General features: G+C 32.1%; 1 protein-coding gene across 50 annotated transcripts in view; it reads right to left on the bottom strand.

Annotated features, from left to right (window-relative positions):
- The window catches only part of LOC145246585 (protein MTSS 1-like), a 395,811-nt gene that overhangs the window by 90,630 nt on the left and 283,052 nt on the right, over positions 1–22,129 (bottom strand). For 9 of the 50 annotated variants that reach the window (XM_080108208.1, XM_080108211.1, XM_080108234.1 and 6 more), the window contains one exon: positions 16,065–16,109. The exons of 25 other annotated variants lie outside the window; for them this stretch is intronic. In XM_080108208.1, coding sequence (XP_079964334.1) covers positions 16,065–16,109 — 45 coding nt within the window. Of the gene's footprint in view, positions 1–7,644; positions 7,675–16,064; positions 16,110–20,152; positions 20,273–22,129 lie in introns of all 50 variants that reach the window. 16 more of the 50 variants (XM_080108209.1, XM_080108246.1, XM_080108228.1 and 13 more) reach the window with 5 other exon arrangements.

The raw sequence follows: 22,129 nt of genomic DNA, 5'->3' as shown, positions 1-22,129 counted from the left end.
TGTGTATGAGTTCCTTCCTCAGATTCCAAAATGGCTGAGTCTATCTTTTGCAAATTTCACACAAAGGTAATTTATATGTCTGGCAGTGTTCTTAGATATGTTTTGTACAGAAATTCATCCGATAAGTATCGAAAATAAAAAGAATCCAATTTTAAAAGCCCTTTCTTCTCATGTAGATAAGAAAGAATTTTTACAGGGGAATATCTTACATTACACCGGCTGAGGGATATAATTTTATTATTTCCCTTGACTGGTGCAACATAAAATATTACCCTGTAAAAATTCTTTTTTATCTATAAAAGAAGAAAAACTATTTTTAAGATTGTCAAGCCCAAATATCAGCTGATGTGATATTGTAAACAAACACAGACGAAAGTTGATGAACGACATTATCATTATTATTTATTCATTTTTTTGTGAATTAATCCGCCGGGATAACTATTCAATAGATGATTGATTCTATAATAATACATACGCAATCTGCATAAACTAAAATATCATGTTTAAGCATATTGTAACACCGGGTGACCAGCTAATATATATATATATATATATAAAATATCAAGAAGTAAAAATTAAGTTTACAAGCTCCCGTAAACTTAATATAGATATTTATATAATAAATAATTCCAATTAAATAAAAAAGCTCAATACAACCAAAATGGGAAATAAAACTTGTCATAAAAGACCACAATTAAAGACTGTAAATTATAATAAAATTCTTGTAAATTATAATTTACAGTCTTTAATCGTGTGAGATTGTAACTGCTGATTAGATAGAACAAAAAATGCTTTTTAAAATGATACATAAAGTGAAAGTATTATAACGAAAACTTATTTGAAAAATACACATTTGACATCAAAATTAAAAATTCTGCAAGAACCTTCTTGTCAACTTAATGAATGCCATTTATGTGTTTTCTACTCTCCTATCCAAATTCGCTATGCATTTTGATATAGAATTGAATTAATGAATAAGGTAGTTAGGTTTTTGGTGGAGTTGTTAACTTTTTTGGACATGTAAAATGTATGCATTTATTTTGTATTGAATTCATATTTCTGATTCATTATTTAAAATAAACATTACTTTGAAACAGCTGTAAACAACTAATACCATTGTGTCGGCGCTTGATCCGAAAAATCTTTTAAATCATACATACATATATATATATATATATATATATATATATATGAAAACCAAGTGCAATCTTAACTTTTGTTTATTTCTTTTATGCACTATGCGTGGAAAAAAATTATAAATTATCATTTTGCTCTATGTTAGAAATTAAAAATACTGAGCACTTTGTTAAACAAAACAAAAAAAAATCTTTAAAAAAATATATTCCATAAAATAAAACTTACTTTTTATATTTTTGGATTCAACTGACACAGACTAATATACTTTTTTCCTTTTTAAAGAAACAATTTTTGATGGACATGGTAATCTTCTGTTTAGACATAATTATACATCAATATATGTGTGTGTGTGTGTGAATATATATAAGAGTAAATATGGGAATAAAATCAGCTAAGACTCATGGTTCATGGTGAAGAGGGTAAAGGTAAGATACACAAAAGGTAGGTCCACACATCATTTGAAGAAAAGGAGTTAATAAAACAGAAAAACAAAATGAAATGAAAATAAATAAATCTGGACAGAATAAAAACAACAACAACAACAACAAAAAAAAAAACAGAAAAGGTAGACAAGCAAGCAAGCAAGCAAATATGCATGCATGGAGAAAAAAAATAAAATAAAACAATACAAATTCACAATTGAAAAAAACAAATACAGGAGAAAAGAAATAAAAAATTTCAGGTTAGGTGAATTAACATGCAAACATTTGATAGAATTGAACCCTAACTTCCCTAGTCAGATTTTAGAGTTTTAACCTGTGGTAAATATAGGGTTTCACCACCATGAAGAAATATCTCAACACTAGCTGTATTTAAAAAAAAAAAAAAAAAAAAAAACTTATTTTCCCATTCATTTAAGTTCTTTTATTTTGTAAACCTAGTATAAATGTAAATATATTTGAAATAAAGTCTTATTGGTGTTAACTGTAATACTAATTCCCGATAGTTTAAAATTTGAGAAAAAAAAAAAAAAAATTGAATTAAGAAAAACTGAATTAAAAAAAACAAAACATTTTTTGTACAATTTAAGTTTTATTCTTAACTAGCCCGGCATTAATCGGGTGTTTGGAGGTGTGTGTTGAGCAAAAGAAAAAAAAAAGTAGTAGGAAAGCAGGCTTGAACCAGTAACATGAAGGAGGAAAAGAACATGAAAAAAAAGGTGACATTTTTGCCGTTGCGCCCATCGCCAAACCGGAAGTGACATAGGTTTAAATTAAGGCTAGACAATCGAAAAGAGATGATTTTCGAAAATATCGACGAAAAAACCGAATCTTCCCTGTAGAAAAGTGCCTAGTTGAGGGTGAAGGAATTAATGTTTGTGGCCAATTTTTCAATATTTGTTGTCCGAAGAGTCGAGCTTCAAAATGATACCGATCACGTGAGAATCTGTCGCCTCAGTTGGAAGTTTTAGGCAGACATACAAACATACATTTAAACAGACAGGTGAGATTTATATTATAGATTAAATGTTCTAAAGTGTGTCCAACATTAATGTTGTTGGCTCACAGCCACGTGGGAGGCCACTAAAAACATGAAGGACATCAGTTGGTGATGACAGGATCATGGCCATTATTCCTACCATTTAAGTTTTTTTCTTATTCATAAACATAATTTTAGCTAAACAGTCATAGCCCAATTTATATAAACTTATATTAATGATGAGGAGTCACTGCCCCCCCCCCATTCTATAACGGATAAAGATTGAGAGGGTTCAGTAAAAAATATTAATTGACAAGCGAAATTTAAAACCCTGTCAGTTGTTATGGCTTAATATGATTTCCACATATTGTTGTCAAGTATCTAACATTGATTTTGTTTCTTTAGATTTTTATTCAGATGATTAAAATGATTTGTGTACAAAGAAACCAAAATGAATTGGGATGGATCTTATTTCCTAATTATTTTATGAAATAGATTCCTACAATTTTGCCTTATTTCACACTATGGCATTTTTTTTATTTTAATAAAAATTCAATAGTTAAAATATACTTTACTCTTTCTGGATAAAATAAAGGGTTTGGTTTGAAAATCTATATAAGATCCCAGGTTTGAAAGGAGGCACGTGAAAAAGGTCAGGTCACATTGGTCAAAATGTTGCAAAAATAACGAAGATTAAATTAAAGTTACATTGGCATCACAACAATTTTACTTTATTTTGATGCCATCATTTATTGTCTCCTTGTATCTCCATAAGATAAATGCATTTCATATAAATTATTTTAAATTATTTAAATCCAATCAGTTGCAAGATAACTTTTTCTAAAAAGATTTCATTTTGGTTATTCCAATTCCCAACACAAGTGAACACCTAAAGAATAAACAATCTAATAAAAGTACTTTCTCTAAGATTCCCTTTTCTACAGTTTGTTTGATTAACCATCAACATGGCAACCATCATTGGTTCATTTTATGCCGAATCATACTGTTTGAGAGATAAAACAAACACGAAAAAATAAATTGGATGAAAACGATTCTATTGACATCAACAATATAAATTATTAACAATTGTATGATTGAACAAAATTAATATGAATAAAGGGATCTAATTGCCGCTAAGCAGATTTCAGTAGTTTCCTCCATTTTGGATTTTTCTCCATTTTTTTGTCGATGCAGGAGCAGATAACTCTTAAAAATATCTGCTGTCAAGGGAAGCTTACATTAAGGTAGAAAGAGTTATTTTCCTTTAAGCATTATTTTCTTTGAATTTTATCTAATATGTACATACACTTTGTATAGGATTTGTATGTAGATTCATTTGTTTTGTAGGTATATATTTCATAAACAATAGTTTCTATTTATTTGCAGACTGTTATCTTCATCTTCATAGTTGCTGTTTTACCACATTTCGGCCAATTTCATCCTTTGGCCTTCTTCAGGTGATTAACCGCAACAGGATAAGCCAGAGGTTTAGTTGGCCAAAATGTGGTGAGACGACAACAACTATAGAAGGCAGTATCTACTGGAGATATAATTATGAGACTCAATATTCCTATGCCGTTGCGGTTCCATCCATCCAGTGCGGCCGTAGCCGAGATTGAACTCACTACACAAGTTTATAGTGTAATTCAGATCTTGTCGGTAGCTGAATACTTAATGCTTCGCCAGGGCTATCAAGGGTATTTTTTTATTGTGACGCCATCACTAGATGAGGTGCCTACCACGACTTAAGAGTCCCATCTACCCTCGAGAGAAAGATAGACTCTGTCAGTCGGTGCGGTTAACCACCTGAAGAAGGCCAAAACATAACGAAACAACAACTATGCAGAATAACAGTCTGCAAATAAATAAATCCAAATTACTCATCTCAAAGGATTCCAATAATAAAAAAAAATAATAGTTCTATTTATCCTATAGATGGGACCATGACCGGCACACTCATTCCGGATCAGAGTGGGCCTAAGAGTAATTAAAGGAGGATTCTACATTTATCCAAGCTCCCAAATCAGAACCTAATCTGTGGATGCAGTTTTGTATCATACCCAGTGTAATATGTAGTCAGATAAGTCACTGGTTTACAAGTTATCTACCTTTGTTATAGAATTCTTCAAAGGCTAACATGGGAGACAAAATTTTTTTCTTATTTTAACCATGGCTACCATGATGTTTGGTAGAAATGAGCAATTTCACTTGTATACAGGAAATCCAAACATTTTTTTTTCTAAACTGAAACTATTTGTTATATATAATTATTACTAAACGCCCATACTAGAGGGAAGCACCTGATTTTTTTTAATCAAGGAGTTAATTACCATATGCTGATTCATTCCTCAAGGAAAGTGTGTATATGTCCAGAGAGAGAGAGGAATGGGCTAGTTGAGGAAGAAAGAGAAAACAGGAGAGATAGAACTTAATAGAAATATGTTGCACCTTTGCATTAGGCAACGCCGGGTAGCCCTGCTAGTCTATATAATTATAAAACGGTGGACCTTCTGCCCTTGCTTGAATCTTGTCTGACGATTGGGCGATTCCATCTTTTAAAATAGGGATGACAGGTGAATTTATTTATCCAAATGTGTGTGTGTACGTGTGAGAGTACGAGCACGGCTCAGAGGCTAAGGAATGAGAATGGAGAGTTGTACGCTTTGGTTTCGATTCTAGCTGATGGCACCCAAGTTATATATATATATATATATATATATATATATATATATATAATATTTAGCTTCGATCTCACTACTCTATATTAAGTTCAATATAATAATCGATAGAGAATTGTCTCTATAATAATAAATATGTAATCTGCATGAATTCAGATATCATATTTAAGTGTATTGTATGACTGGGTAATGCTGGGAGGCCTGCTAGTTTTAAGTAAAAATAATGATGCAGTTTCATAATATTTAAACTTTCTACTGATAACCTTTATCCTAACAACTTGCTTTGAGGTGTAAATTTTATTTATTTATTTTTTTTTTATGAAGGTGGTGATACACTGTGTTCCTCGTTGAATTGTAAAGGCGAGAAACACTGGTGGAAAGAGTCAGGTGCAAAAACAATAACACATGTCGTTCAGAAGATTTCTTTTAATGATTAAGAGCTACACACACTTTAGTTATATGTATTAATACAAGTTGTTAGTGAATTGGAATTGTTTTAGTACCAACAGAGACAAACAAACGCACACAAAATTGTGAATAAACATGATAAATTAAGTAAATCAATTTCAGTTCAAAGCTTTTTTCTTTTTCAGTTTTGATAAAATAACAAAAATGGAAAGCAATTTATATTAGGCTATGCTGTTCTCCTCACTGTGCAAACACGAGTTGTGACCGAAGGTCTATTTAAATAAGTCGAGCATGCAAGGTTCCCCTCCACGAGTGAAAAAATTACTTTCACCATGACTAATGTTTGTGCAAAATTTAAAAAAAAATCCAAGGAGTGGTTATTGAGAAAAGTGTGAATAAATGAACAAATGAACGGGCAAGTTGGTGGCAATTTTCCCCCATAACGGTTATTTTTTTGGGGGGGGGGCAGAGATATCCAGGAAAACCCATTCGGGCAAATATTTACTTTCACCATGACTAATGATTTATTCTAGCAGTATGTTATCAATTTTATAAATTAAAAAAAAAGAAAAAAGATGCTTGAACAGTTTGGATAACTTTATTTTAATAGAAGTAAGCATGATATTTATTTTATTTATAGCAATGGTTCCCAACCTTTTTTTTTGGTAAGCATCCCCTTAGGAAATTTCCCTCAAATCTTGCACTCACTAAAATTTCTGAACTTGCAGTTCAATACATTTGGATTAAATCTATCCAGTCATGTATTCAATGGCCACTTCATTACAATATTTGAACATAACTTTATAACATAAAACGATAACAAAAAGTTAGTACATTGCAAAATAAAAAAAAAACAAAAACAAAAAAAAAAACAAAAACAAAAAAAAAACACAAAAAGTAACATATAGCTAATACCCTTTATTTTTAATGTTAACCTTTTCAACCCCCTCCCCGCTGGTATATCGTCGAGCACCACAGGTTGGGAACCCCTGATTTACAGGATGATAATATGTCAAGCCACAAAGCTAAGAAAGTTTTATTAGGATAACTTGACTACTATTCTCATCTGGTTTTAGCAAGGTTTGAACCAATGTAATATCTTATTGTTATTTTCATAATGTTTGATGAATGCAATATTCTTTTTGTTGTTTTCTTAATGTTTGACCAATGTAATCTGATTTTCTTTGGGTGTATCTTTTTAAAAGCTGAGATTTTCATGTCTGACTCCAGAACCTCTAAAAATTTCAAATATTAACGATTTTATGTAATTTGTGAAGATAGATTATGACTGAGGCATCAAAAGAGGCTGGTAAAAGTGCATTATGTAGAAAAATAAATTTAGGTGCACAAAAGGTTGGTTGTTTTAATGGTACCATTCCAATCTTTGTAGCTCTTCAACTCTTTAGTTAGAGTTAAAAAAAAAAATAGGAAGCCTTACTTTTGGAATGACCCTAGTAAACTAGCACCTACTAAATAATCAGTAGCATAATAGATGAAAGTGTAGATTAACGATCAATTCTAAGTGATTGTCTTCCTGAAGCTGAAGGTTCAAGCCTCACGGCAGGTAATAACTAAAACAAAAATTACTTAATGGTTATGGCTGATGAATCAAGAACAATATACTCTCGTGCATTAAATAAAAGGGTTCAGTTTGAAATTCTGCATAGGTTCTTTCAGAGTTCGACATATATATAAATGCAACAGTGTAAAATGCCTCGTTTGTAGTTTTTGAAATATTTCTACAGTCACAATTATCTCCCTTGCATAAATAAGGAATTTAATGTTGGATGCCAATTTAATAAATTGCTTTCAATTATTTTATTTAATCAAAAATGAAAAAAAAAAATGGAAAAAAAAAAAAAAAAACCGCCATGTGTTAGGGCCAACAAACATTTGCATTAAAGATTCAAAACATTGTTTTTTTTTAATTTTAAGTGCAGAAAGAAGAGAAGAAAAAAAAAAAAACAAGTTTTCAGCAAATATAAACCGTGTTGAAAAGTACCGTTACTGTTTTTTTTCTCAGTTGAGACGACTGAAATGCAAAAGAAACATTTTTTTTTTTCATGTCGGCAAACATTTTTGGTAAAGCAAGACAGATGCACATACACATCAGGGCTGTGGAATCGGAAAAAAAATTCTTCTGTTACCAAAGTAGCAATTGGTAAAAATCTATCAACTTCGATTATTAAAAAAGAAACAAAACGCTGCACTCAAGATAAATAACAATATAGACAATTATTTAATAACACTGTGGAAAATAAGAACTCCCGGGTTTAACATTCACAGACAACATAAATTAGAACAAAGATATTGAGAACATTGCCAAGGTTGCTGCAAAAAAATGTGGATTATGCTAGAAAATTACTCACACCTGAGAGTATGTTGTACCTCTGCTAAACCACCATTCGGCTATGCACAGAATACTGGTGCTGCATCTAGGCTGGCACTACCACTAGTTTCTCTTCCTCAGAGTCCAAAGCGAACCTCAAATCTAATATGTTGCACTATCAACCAAGCTCCAACCTCTGTCTGACGAAATGTTGCATCCCTGTGTTTGTTTTACAAATACTTTAATGGAATGCTCTGACAAAACCATTGCACTTCTACTCCCCCCTTGCCGTACATACACAAGCCCATCTAGCAGCAAAGTCCCACCCTTTTACTGTAGAGGTCTCTAAATGCTGGAAAGCCTTCTACTCTAATAGCTTCTTTTCAACTGCTAGACTTTGGAATTCCCTTCCCGTTTCCTTGACTGTACTAATACTGACATACGGAAGTTTAAATGTAATGTAAAGAGACATCTTGCCCATCTCCTTACATAGTCCATTGTAATAAATTCAATGATCTCAAATAGAAGCCCCTTACGTCCAAGTAGCAATATGTGGTTTTATTTTTTTTGATGGGTTGGGGTAAAAATTGTTTTTTTTTAAAAAGCACACAGTTACTTGAAAAATAATAGCATATAAATGGTATTACAAAAAAAAGATTTTAAAATATTCTGAAAAGATGATGTTGACTTTGTCGAAGTCTGATTTTTATAAAGGTAACAATTATATTACATAGTTGAGTTGGAGAATAAATAAAGAATTCAGTGTTACAATTATATCATAAAGGAACTGGACTCTTCATGCGACAATTCCACAGCCCTTGATACATACAATAGCTTGAAAGAAAAATTAGAAAAGACAGAATGATTGAACAAATTGAAAAAAAAAAAAAAAAATTATTTGCAGCACCCACCCACCCACCCACCCCCCAAAATTGTACACGATGCTTCTTGCGAGTGCGAGGAATCAAGTAACCATGGTTTACAGATGGATTAGTTGTTCAAGAAAATTAATTTGAAAAATCTGTAAAGAAATAAGATTCATATATAAAGATGGCAATGATATGAAAACCAAAGGTCTTTACTGGTAACACTAGCATGGAAGTATGGAAGTCGTTATTACTGACGTTTCTGAATGGAGCAGAAATCATTCTATTTTTTTTTTTTTACTTTAAAAAAAAGTTTTTTTTTTTTTTTTTTTTTTTTTTTTACAAAGGCATCACCACTTATCAAGGTGAAAAGACCGCTCGAGGATAAGGGTTAAAGAGTGTACAGAAGACAATTGGACAATAAAGTAATCGTTAGTAATTGAAACGCAGTAAATATATATATATTTGGTTGTTCTCCAGAATTTCACCAACATTAAAAACAAAATGAAAAATTCTGTATGATGTACGTAGCTGTGACAACATGGAAATATTATATTCCAAAAAGCACGTAAATTGATCAAGTAGTTTCATTTTTTAAAGAAAATTCAACTTTTATGACTAACCTAAGAGCGCCCATCTTGTTGGCTATTTTGAAAACAATCTCATACCCACCCCCCAAACAAAGGGGGATAACTTAATCATTTAAACTTGTAAGATTTATGTAGAATGCCCACAATTTGAATCACTTGTTGATATTAATAAAAAAATTTAAAAAATACAATAAAATAAATTATAAACCTAAGGAAAAATTAAAGAATCTTCGATTTAGATCAAATTCATTTCAAAATACCCACAGGATACACCAGTTTGTGTTATTTTTTTTTAATATCTACGATGAACACAAAATGTTTCTATAAATTGAAATAGCAAGAAAAATGAATACGAGTTGATTACATAACCATTACCTTCCAAGGAAAATAGAGATACAACTGCGTCATACCACAGGTGTTATACTCTAATTGAGTCAGGAGAGTACTGGGAGGGAGGGAGAAAAAGAAATAAACTGCCAATTAGGAATTATGAGCACTTAAGCATAATTGGGGTGACAAAACACAAGGTTAAAAATTATTTTCTTTATCAAAAAATAAAACTATTTGATCAATTTATGATTTTTGGAGTATGATATCTTCGCTTCATCATGGGTATGTGGATTAGATAGATTTTCTTCATTTTGTTTTTTAAAATGAGGAACTCTGGATAAGAACGAATAATTTATAGAAGATGATCACAATGCGTGGATGTATCAATATAAGCTGGCAGAAAGCAAAGCAAGACAGATGCAAAAATGAAATATTTCTATTTTGTTTTTAAATTACAAATTCTTACTTGCATTCAGTGTTACTTGATGGTGTGATCCATATGACAATTTTTCAGGAAAATCCCTTCAGCAGACAAATTTTTAAATTTGTTCTTAAAACATGCAGATGACAGCTATTGGGATAAACTCTGCAGTACATTTGCTTCGATGTAGGTATTCTTGTTTTTAATTTAATTTGGTTTATTTTTTTATTTAATTTGTGTGTGCTTTTGAATTTTTTTTTTTTTATTTGAAGAAACATAACCAAAACATTTCTATCGCTAATTCTTTTTCAATCTAAAAATGAAGAAATCTGAATCTTATGTTGCATACAAAACTTATGAAGTAAATGTGATTAAGACTTAAAGAAAAAAAAAAAATCTTTCATTTTTAGAGTGAAACGATTTTTTTCTAAATTTGGGAGAAAAGAATGAACAAAATGAAGAAAAAAATTACGTTAGTCGATTTGAAAACTTAAAACAGTTTTTTTCAGATAAAATATACATGTAAAAAAATTGCCACGTGCCAATGTAAAGAGATGGGGGTGCAAAAAAAGCATCTAAATATAAATTAATATCAAAACATGATTAATTTAAGGATACTCATAATTTGGTTGCTAAGAGCCGTATATTTAAGAAAAAGTGGCCGCTAAGAAACATATTAAAAAAAACATGTTTGCTAAGAGACGTATATATAAAAACATGTTTGCTAAGAGACGTATATATAAAAACATGTTTGCTAAGAGACGTATATATAAAAACATGTTTGCTAAGAGACGTATATATAAAAATATGTTTGCTAAGAGACGTATATATAAAAACATGTTTGCTAAGAGACGTATATATAAAAACATGTTTGCTAAGAGACGTATATATAAAAACATGTTTGCTAAGAGACGTATATATAAAAACATGTTTGCTAAGAGACGTATATATAAAAACATGTTTGCTAAGAGACGTATATATAAAAACATGTTTGCTAAGAGACGTATATATAAAAACATGTTTGCTAAGAGACGTATATATAAAAACATGTTTGCTAAGAGACGTATATATAAAAACATGTTTGCTAAGAGACGTATATATAAAAACATGTTTGCTAAGAGGCGTATATAAAAACATGTTTGCTAAGAGACGTATATAAAAACAAAGGCAAAAAAAAAAATTACGTTGTTGATAATATCATGTATAAGAATTTTAAGGGTTAAAAAGAAGGGAGACAACACAAAGAAAGGAAACTAGGAAAATTCTTTTATTTCTTTTATCTTTCTTTTTGTTTTACAAAAAGGTTACCACTTATGAAGACCTGAAGGCCACTCAAGGATAACAGTTAAGTGTCAGGAGATAGGCGAGACAATACCGTAATGATTGGTAGTAATAATGCTACAAACAATCTCATCTCAAAGAAACAAAAGGTGTGCTCCCTCTACTACCGGCGTGGGGAAATCAGGAGAAAATGACTCAATAGGTGTGGAGGGTTTTATAGAGAAGGACGAAATAACCCACGTGAAGCATCAAGAGTTATTGAACATAAAGGGAGCTAAACTCGAAAGGAAAGGAGGCAGTATTTGACTCATGTTTGATCAGTAAAGTACACATACGAAAAACGATGCTTGAGGAAAAAATTTCACTTGCAAAGAGTTACAATACTGTAAGCTATAATTTTCAAGACCCTACATAACAAGATGATTCGGCAAAGAACCAAAAACGTTTGTGAGACATATGAAAAATGTGTTTTTACATTTTAACAAATGATGGGATGCTCAGCAAGAATCCTAAATTATTTAATAACCAGTAATGAGAAAAGTTATTTGGTTTAGATATTTAATGGCAAATCAATAACAATCGTTCATTGTATATGATTAAATGAACACAAGTTGCTATATAACCTATGACTGGCTGTAGGTTCATATCTTTTGCCGGAGAAATTAATCTCGGTTAATTAATGTGAATATCCAATGAATCCATTCATTCCCAGCTATGAGGAACAGAATCTAAGATGCCTAAGAAGTCAGATGGAGAACAGATGAAAATCACTAGAGAATCATGAAATATATCCAACACTGAATGGAAACTGCCATCATTAACCTTGGTTTTTATTTCAGGAAGCAACAATAAAATATATTTAAAAACTCTTAATGACAAGAGATACTTGAATATTAAGAGCTCCCAAGAGACTTGTAAAAGATTTGTTAGCTATTTAATAATTTAACTTGAATTTTAAAAACAGACCACAACCACTTGATTGAATGCTGAAGTGTGTCTTGGTTGCAGCCTAACCCTAACCCTAACTCCCTATTTCCTTTATGGAGGATAAATTTGATAGAGAAAGCAATTTTTAAAAAAAAATTTATTTTAAGGGCAATAAAATTATGAAATTTTAAATAAAAAAGACTGTAGCTCTTACAAAATGATCAAAGGATTCCCAATAACAACTACAAACAAGATACATTACAATAGTAAATGCATTTTACACGACTTTCACGTGCACATTTCTTGGTTATCTTTTGAAATTCTCTTCAGTTACTTTTTATTGTTCGTTGGTGTTTGTTATCAGAAAATGTGCAGTAGTAATGCTACAAACAATATCACTTCAAACAAACAAAATGGTGCGCTCCCTCTTCTGCCAAAGCAGGGAAACCAGAAAAACACAAGATCATAAACTTTCAAAGTTTCAGAAATGTTTTTTTAAAAAAAGTGTTTTAGTTCAAGACGAATTCATAAGGTTTGTAAAACATCTTTTTTCGTTCGCTCTCCTGACTATTGCTTGTGTGAACGTTAAACAGCATCACCACAATATCAGATGCTCATCATCAGATTTGGTGTAGAATCTGCTTTACATGTTGGCATGTGTTGGATGGCTTTTAGAACTTGACTTCCAAACTAACTGATAAACTAAATGCCTTCTTTTATCATTATCATCATATTCAGTTGGTCTGTTTTACATGTTGAATGGCTTTTTAGAAATTGATTTTACAACTAATCTCTGGTCAGGTCTTTATTTACCCCTCTTTCACTCAAATTTATTCTTATTAGTTTTCCCTCGTGTTTTCTTTGGCCTTTTCCTGCCAACTGTTCTATATTTAATCCAATCACTATTTACTTGCCTCAACACACGCAGAGTTAGACACAATGTCAATTTTTTAATATGGGAAAAAATAGAGTTTTCCAAAAAGGAACACTTTGGATTAGGATAACAGAACATTACCTCAGTGCAGAGGGACTTCCCATTTACTGAGCAAAGACATGTGTAGTAGTAATAGTGTAATATAAGAACAAACACTACACTTTGATCCTAACCAATGCACCATTCTTTTGACGTGATCAAACTAACAGTTTCTCTTCTGCAAACACGATTTCATTTTCTTTTTTTAGAGATAGATTGAGCTGATAAATCCGTGTAAACATAAATTTTGTTGTAATTTAAAGTTTATTTGTTGGTTGAAACTGATTTTTTTGTATTTGACAAAAAAAAAAAAAAAAAAATGAAAAACCAAAGAATGTTAATCATAATATTTGTTAACATTTCTGATAAACATATGCAATAATGAAACTTGAAATAGTTTGAATAAAAGAAAGCTATACTTATGAAATTTGGAAATGATCTTTTTTTTTTTTAAGAATTGATATTTAAAATTGTCAATTATTGCAAAAATAAAACCATTAGAAGCCACACACTGCATATTTGAATTATTTGAATCTCAATTTTTATTTGCTAATATATACCCTGAAATATCTGAATCGTTTGGTTACAAGACGTTTCATTCTTTTTGATAATTCAAATTTCTAAGAACTTCCTGCACATATACGAGGGGCGTGCAATAAGTAATGCTCCTGACCCACTTCCAGTTGTTTGATCTAGCTAAAATTTTGCATGTGCAATGATTTATATCTCTACAGGTTATGTGGCAAATTACAGCTCCTGAACTAATTGTGGTTTCTGTTTTACAGGTGTTTAAACTGAGTCAGGTGTGAAATGGAGCCTGTTGAATGTCGAGCAGTGATCCAGTTTTTGTATTTGAAAGGACGCACACCACAGGAGACTTTTGATGAAATGAAAGAAACTTATGGTGATAATGCCCCATCATATGACCTTGTAAAACGCTGGCATCGTGAATTCAAACATGGCCGGAAGTCTGTGGAAACAGCTCCCAGATCTGGTCCCCCCCTCCCCCCCCCACTTCTGCCATTGATGAGGCATCTGCCCGTCAAGTTGAGGCTGCCATTTTGGAAGATCAGCGCATTACTATTCGCCAAATAGCCCAAGATGTCAAGATTAGTACAAGGTCTGTGGAAACTATCATTCATGACCGTTGGCATATGCATAAGGTGTCTTCCAGATGGATTCCCTGGTTGCTCACACCATTCCAGAAGCGAGAACACATCGAGTGCTCGAGGATGAATTTGTAGATGTGCCAAGAAGACGAGTCAAAGTTTTTCAAAAGACTGATTACACAGGATGAAACCTGGGTCCATCACTATGATCCAGAAACCAAAGCCCAGTCAATGCAGTGGAAGCACTTGGACTCACCACCTCCAAAGAAGGCAAGGGTGCAGCCCTCCGCTAGCAAGGTTATGCTCACAGTCTTCTGGGACCAGGACGGAGTAGTGATGACAGATTTCCTGACAAAGGGTACCACAATTACAGGAGCCTATTATGCTTCACTTTTGAGGAAATTAAGGGAAGCTATCAAAATCAAGAGGCGGGGCAAGATCAGCAAAGGTACCCCCCTCCTGCAGGACAACACTCCGGTCCACAACTCGCATGTCGCCAGATCAGAAGCACGGGCGTTTGGTTATAAAATCCTCACCCATCCTTCCTACTCTCCTGACCTTGCACCCTCTGACTTTCAGCTCTTCCCAGCCATGAAGTTGTTTTTGAAAGGAAAGCGTTTCCTAGATGATGCAGCCTTGATTTCTGAAGTCACGTCGTGGTTGGAGGGCCAACGTGGGGTGTTCTACAAAAATGGTCTCCCGAGCTGCATCAAACAATGGGAGAAATGCATAACTGAGTGATTCCTATGTAGAGAAAGACTAATAACTGTGTCAAGTTTCGTTGTTCTACTGCTATGGGAAGTAGGTCAGGGGCATTACTTATTGCACACCCCTCGTACATTTCATTTTCCACTGAGGTCATCAGATCTAAGTATTTTTAAGAAAGCAATAAACAAAAAGTATGCTCCTGCCTTTGTTTATATGCCCCCTCCGTTTTCTACATATGTAAAAGAAGAGTTAACCCTGCACGACCTGGTGGAACTAGTTCATTTAGTCGTAATTAAATGAATATAACAGCATAAATAAAGTGGGAATTGATTCAAACACACCTTGTACATATTAGTTCAGTATCTGCGGAGATACCAGATACCTCCAGATTGCAATTGTCAATTGCTTACATTCAGTATGCCACCATCCGTCTCCGAGATTAGTGATTTTGTTTGTTGTCATAAACATACTTTTTTAAATCACTATGGATAATAATCAAGGTAAGTTCATGAAATGCAAAAATTTCCAGTGGTAGTTTAACTATTGAACTTCATAATTTTTCCAGTTTGAAGACAATCATAGTACCCTTACCCTTTAAACTGCCTAAAATTTTCAATGAATAATTTTTTAATCATCTACGTTATAATTCAGGTCATAAAGGGTTAAAGATGAATTAAAAGATAAAAAAGATGAGGTGGAAGCAGAATGGATGCTTTTAAGTTATCCAGATGAAATCTAGTAAACATAGGCATGACACTGAAGAAATCATTCACATTAGTAAATAAATGAGTTCGGAGCGAAGACAGAATGGATGGGAGAGAGGAAATGGTAAATGCTAAGGTCCAGTCTACGCATTCCAAAATTCAAGTTTCAGATGCAAGCGCTTACTTGATCAATATTAAGAACTCCTTCAGAACTCCCTTCATTTTTGTCCTTTAAATGTTGGGGAAAGAGAATGATGAAAATATGGACGGAGGAGAGGGACAAGAGAAGAAAAAAAAAAAAAAAAAAAGAATGATTAAATGTGAAAAATAAAAATAAGGAAAAAAGTAAACCAAAACAAAACAAAAAAAAGCATTAATTATGAAAAGGATAAAAAAATCCTTAAAAGACATCAAAAAGTAACACTCAATTTTTTTTTTAACAGGAGAATACTAGTTCTATCAGAGAAACATACCAAGTCAATCACATTGAACAGCAGAAATATTTGAAGGTCTTAATTTTGCATGGGTTCAATGAATTTGTCTGGCATTTCCCTAATTTTCATATTAAAAAATCTTTCTAAAGATATAAATTTCCTTGGCTTGAACAATAAAATAAATTTATATTTTGCTATTTACAATTTTTAAAGTTAATTCAATTGTATCTGTAAACATATATTTCACCAGTAGGAGTTAAATTATAGAAAACAATTTTCTAGTTAATGATAAATCAATGTTTTTATAAAAACACAAACGACAAAATATGCCTGTTTTATGAATTTAAAAATAAAAATTGAAGTATTAAAAAATAGCTTCTTCATGCAATCAGTCTTTATTTATTCAAGGAATTTGAGTTTTTGATCTCTTTTAGGAATCAGAGCAATGCATTATGAAATTAAAAAAAAGAAATTAAGAGAAACAAAGCAAAAAAAAAAAGAACAAAAAACAAATGAGATAAAATGAAGGCAACAAAAATATTTCAAGTTTAACAAAAAATAAATTGCAGCAAAAAAAAAAAAAAAAAAAAAAAAAATCCAACAAAAACTTCTGTACAACATTCACTAAATTGGTTTTCAAAATGAAGAAAAAGTTTTTAAAGATAATAAAAAAAAGTGCATATGTTGACACAAATTTTTCAGGTCAAAGGAATAAAAGAAACAACAAAAAAAAAAAAAATGAAAATAACTAAATGAAATGAACAGTGATATTTTCATTAAAGAAATAAAATTAATGTTTAAATATTACCATATTACAAATAAGATGAAAAAATTAAATCAAGTTTTATTAAAAGTTAACAGCAAATTAACATTGGTCCTTCTGATGAATTATTAGTTGAAAGACAATCTTAGAAAGAATTTGTATTTTGTTGATTTTGTAAATCAGTTAAAACATGTATGCATATTTGTTAAAAGAAACATTTACAATGCCATGTGAGATACAAAAAAGGGATTTCCTATATATATATATATATATATATATATATAAGTATTAGGACGATTCCAAATCCCCGCCTCCCTCTCCTATGCAATGTTTGCATATATTTTACAAAACGTAAAAATACACTGAGTGAAGAAGGGGGTGTATATTACAAAAGCAATTCCAATTTAAAAAAAAAAATACAATAAAACATTAATTTTTTCAGAAGAAGCAGACACAATAGTGTCAAGCTATCAAATTGAAAAAACTTGTCCAAAACATTTAAAATCTTATCCAACATTAATATATACACATATCACTTATTATTATATGCAGAGATGCTGATAGCTATGCATCCTGTGTGAAAGATGCATAAAAATTTAAAAGGATGCAGTAAAATCTTATCCACGCATCTCAAGGACACCCGATCAAAAATATTCATGTACTGAATACTAATACAGATTCATTTGAAATTATTTAGTCTCTATAGATTGTTTGGATTATTCGGACTACTATTCTCACTTTGAAGATTATTCTTACAACATGGCGCAATGGCTAATTAATAATTCTAAGTAACAGTATTCTAAAGGTTAGCGGTTCAATCTTCAATATAGGCAATACCAAGAATACAATTACAAAGTACTTAAAATTTCTGTCTGGATATGGCTGAAGTTATTGATTAAATGAACGGTTCCATTCAAAATTCCATACAGATTTCCAAGTTTGACGAGATGCATACGAAGGTCGGAGATTACATTGGCGGAAACGTTGTAAGAACAACATCGAAGATGAGAACAGTAATTAGAATAATCTAAATAAATTATAAATCCTTATCTAAAGAAAAAAAGAAAAGTGAGGAAAGTAATACCTCATGTCAAGACAAAAATGTATTTGGCATGAGAGAATTTGTTGAGGATCACAAAATTTTGATTTTCTACAGACATGATCAGTACAGCGCTTTGGAGGCCTACCACATGAAATTCTTCCTTGAATATTCACATTGCTTTCAGGACCTCTTCCAACAAAGTAGTCAATGTGGGAACTGCAAACTTTGCCAGTATACTAACTTATTTTTGCAATATGGTAGATTTAAACTAGGATTTAAAAAAAAAAAAAAAAAAAAAGAAGAAGAAAGAAAGACTTTCATGCATCTAAGTGTTCAAGCAAGCAAAATAAGCATGAAATAACAACACATTAAAAGTTAATAATTTGGTGTTAAAAATAGGAGAGAGAGAGAGAGAGAGTGATTGCCAAGGTGAAGTTGAGGGGGTGCAACTATGTACTGGCATATCATGTAAGACCATAACCATTCTGCCAAGAGTAGAGTTTCACCAAAAAAATGGTGAAAGAGTTCTTTTGGCATTGATGGTAAAAATGGTTACATGATGCTTATGGTGCTGATGATAATGAGTGGGAGGGGGGTATTGATGAACTTTTAGGCTTTTTGGAAAACCTGATATCATATCAATTTGCTTTAAAATTTGGAAGCATGTGTCGAGGTTCAAAAGTGAAGAATTTATAGGCTGTTAAAAATTAGAAGAAGCTGAAATAGGGTTGATATGTCGTAAACTGAAGAGTTTACGACATATCAACCCTATTTGAGCTTCTAATTACTTGCATCTCATCGAGGGCAAAGTTAAACACAAAGTGTCTAACTTTTTTTTTTAATTAAAAAAAGTTTTTTTCAGGGGGGGGGGGATATCCAGCTCCCTAAAAAAGGGGACATTCTAGATTGGAACAAAAATAAAAATTGCTTTAGTCTAGAAGGACTTCTCCATCATCGACCAAGGACAGAATTAACTAAAGTGTATCATCAGAACAGATACTACACTTTGTTCCTAGCCAAAAGAGAAATCCAAATTCTATTATGATGTGGCTTCTCTGCACTTTTTAGATGCACAATCCTTCCATTTTCTTTGGGGTTTTACAATCTGGTCATCATTAACAAAAGAAACTCTACATTACTGCAGACATGATCAGTCCAGTGCTTCGGGTTAAGATTACCATTACCAGGAAATTCTTTCTTGAAGTTTCGGTATATACTGCTTCAAGAACTTCTGACTACGTGGCCAAACCAGTTCATCCTTCTGTTCTTGATAATCTGGAGATCATTTTGAAACCCAAGAGTTTCATTAATTTGGATTATCCTACAGTGATCCAACGCTTTCATAAACAGAGAACTATTGTTAAGAACCTATTATAACGGATTCATTGATTGGTTTCATGGTTTTATGGCATAACACTTTTTTTGATTTTTTCATACCAAAACAATCCACAAATTAATTTCTTGTAATCAAAAACAGTGAACGTTAACTTGATTTACAAAAAAAATGCTACATGATAAATGTTGCGATATGAACGGCACAAGGCTTTATCTCATAAAGTTGAGCAGTTCTTAAATTAGGACTTTTTAACCTTTACCAAAAAAGGTGAATTTTTGACAATACTGGCAAAATTTAAAATGCAATATCTCCAGTGTTTTTTCCGCCCCAAATCTTACTTATATACCATTTTAAAGTATTTGGATGACTCTAAAATGGGATGCAAAAATAAAATTAATGTATTAAATTTGAAACTTTACCAATGTTATTAAAAAATCACATGTTTGGTAAAAATCAATTGGTCAGAACTTAAAAACCGGTATGATTTAATTTGTATCGTGAAGATCCACAAAATAAGGGGCCATCATACAATTGTTATAAAATAGGTCATCATATAATTGTTATTAAATAGAAAATCATTATATAATCATACATTTTTAAAGCAGAAAGAAAATTATGATATCAGGGTCGGACTCTTATTTATTTTTGTTTTGTTTTTTTGGTCGACTCGAGTGGACAGCATTTGGAGTCTTCATACCTGCCGAAGATGAATGAACGGTGGGGTGGTCGATCTCAAGAATAAAGCATCCTGGGAAGTAAAACCGGAATCATGGGATGAAACACTTTTTAGACGAAGAGAGCCTGGCAGGGGATGCTGCTGCGGGTAAAACAAAAAATATTGGACATGCCAAGAATAAAATTGGTTTTAAAGAAGAGTCAATCCAAACCAAAGGGACAGTTAAGAGCTTGGAGGAGTTTTCCAGTCAGAAAAAGAAAAAGTTGTTTGTGCATTCACTTCCCATAATTGCGGAAGTTTGGAGAATCTTTGTATGAAATTGTAGTGATTTTAGTAGTAGTAGTAGTAGTAATAGTAATAGAGGTAGTAGAAATAGTTGTAGTAATCGTTTGATAAGAAAAAAAAAAGGTTTAATATGAAAAGGGAAAAAGTTTTATAAATATGCATTTCCACAGGCAAAAAAGATAACTTTTTTTTTTTTTTTTTTTTTTAGAATTTAATTTTAATACTTTGTGCGTGTAGTTTTTGTTTTGATAGGTGAACTTCATAAAAAATAGTCCCCTCCTCGCTTTTTATCTCCACACCGGGTGCTTAGTGCATTTTCATACCAAGAGTCACCAAAAAAATGGCTTCTAGTCCATAGCACTCCTTCACAAAAATGTTACTGATATCCACAGCTGATATTAATGGCAGTTGAATAAAAACTCTAGTCAAATCTTCTCTATTTTTTTTTTTTTTTAAAATTACATCTTCACTCTAAACAAAACACAGTGCCACTTTGATGTAGGGCGATATCACCTGGAACATAATTTGCAGAGATACTATGTAGGGAGTTCAGCAGCAAGATGTCTGTTTACAATGTTTTCTTGGCCTTCGGGACAAGATCAAAGTGTAGTATCTGTTCTTCAGATGCTGCACTTCTATTTCTTGTTCTCTTTCGGTGGAGGAGAAATCCTTCACGACTGAGACAATTTTTATTTTTTTACCTTTTCTCCACGTTAAAAAACGACCCTGGTGTCTAACTCTGTCCCGTGGGGAGGCATAGTAAATAGGTACATTACACTTGAACTTCTGCATGTCAGTACAGTCAGGCAGGCAGGAACCCGAAAGGGAATTCCAAAGTCTAGCAGTTCTAGAGAAGAAACTATTAGAGTAGAAAGTTTTCTGGCATCTGAGGATCTGTGTAGGGGTGGAATTTTGCTGCTTGTCAGGGTATTTACGTAGTTCGTCATAGCACCTACCATTAAAATACTTGCAAAGCAGGTTGAAGGACGCAACATTTCGTCAATCAGACAGAGGTTGAAACCTAAGTGACACTGCAGAACCTTAATATTAGGTTGGCAACTTTCTTTTGAACCTTGTCTAAGAGTGAGAGACTAGTAGCAGATGCACCAACCCAAATGTCGCAACAATACTCCATGCATGAGTGAATGGTGGCTTTGTAGAGATACAGGATACTCTCAGGTATAAGTAACTTTCTAGCATGGTATAGAGAGACCACCTTCTTTGCAGCAGCCCTGCCAATGTCCTTGATATATCTATTCCAACTCATCAACTCATATTCCCCGTGAATGTTAAGCCAAGTAGTTTGAATCAAGTACTTTCAGGTAATGTATCATTGGCCATTGCTATTATTAGTTGAGAAGGTTTCTTGTAGTTATTAAAGGAAAGAAGCTTAGTCTTGGTAGCATTGAATGTCTGACATTATTTCTATCTATAACACAGTGGCGGATAGATGGATTTATACATTTTCTCTGGATATTCGAGACACTGACTTCCCAGTGATGATATTAATTTGAATATTGCATGCAATAATCAGGGTCTGCATTAGTAACAATTATATCAATTCTGTTTCCATAAGCTGTATGGGTGAGAGGCATACGTACATAGTAATTTCAATGTCTTGGAATGTTTAACGTGTATAAAATTCTTTTCAATACGAGCAGGAAAAGTATGTACAATAATTTTATTTCATACGGTTTCTCAGTTTCTATTAAA

Source organism: Euprymna scolopes, chromosome 24 (assembly GCF_053919585.1).
Source record: "Euprymna scolopes isolate OS-2025 chromosome 24, ASM5391958v1, whole genome shotgun sequence".
Classification (NCBI taxonomy): Eukaryota; Metazoa; Mollusca; class Cephalopoda; order Sepiida; family Sepiolidae; genus Euprymna; species Euprymna scolopes.
This window is presented reverse-complemented; position numbering and strand designations above follow the sequence as displayed.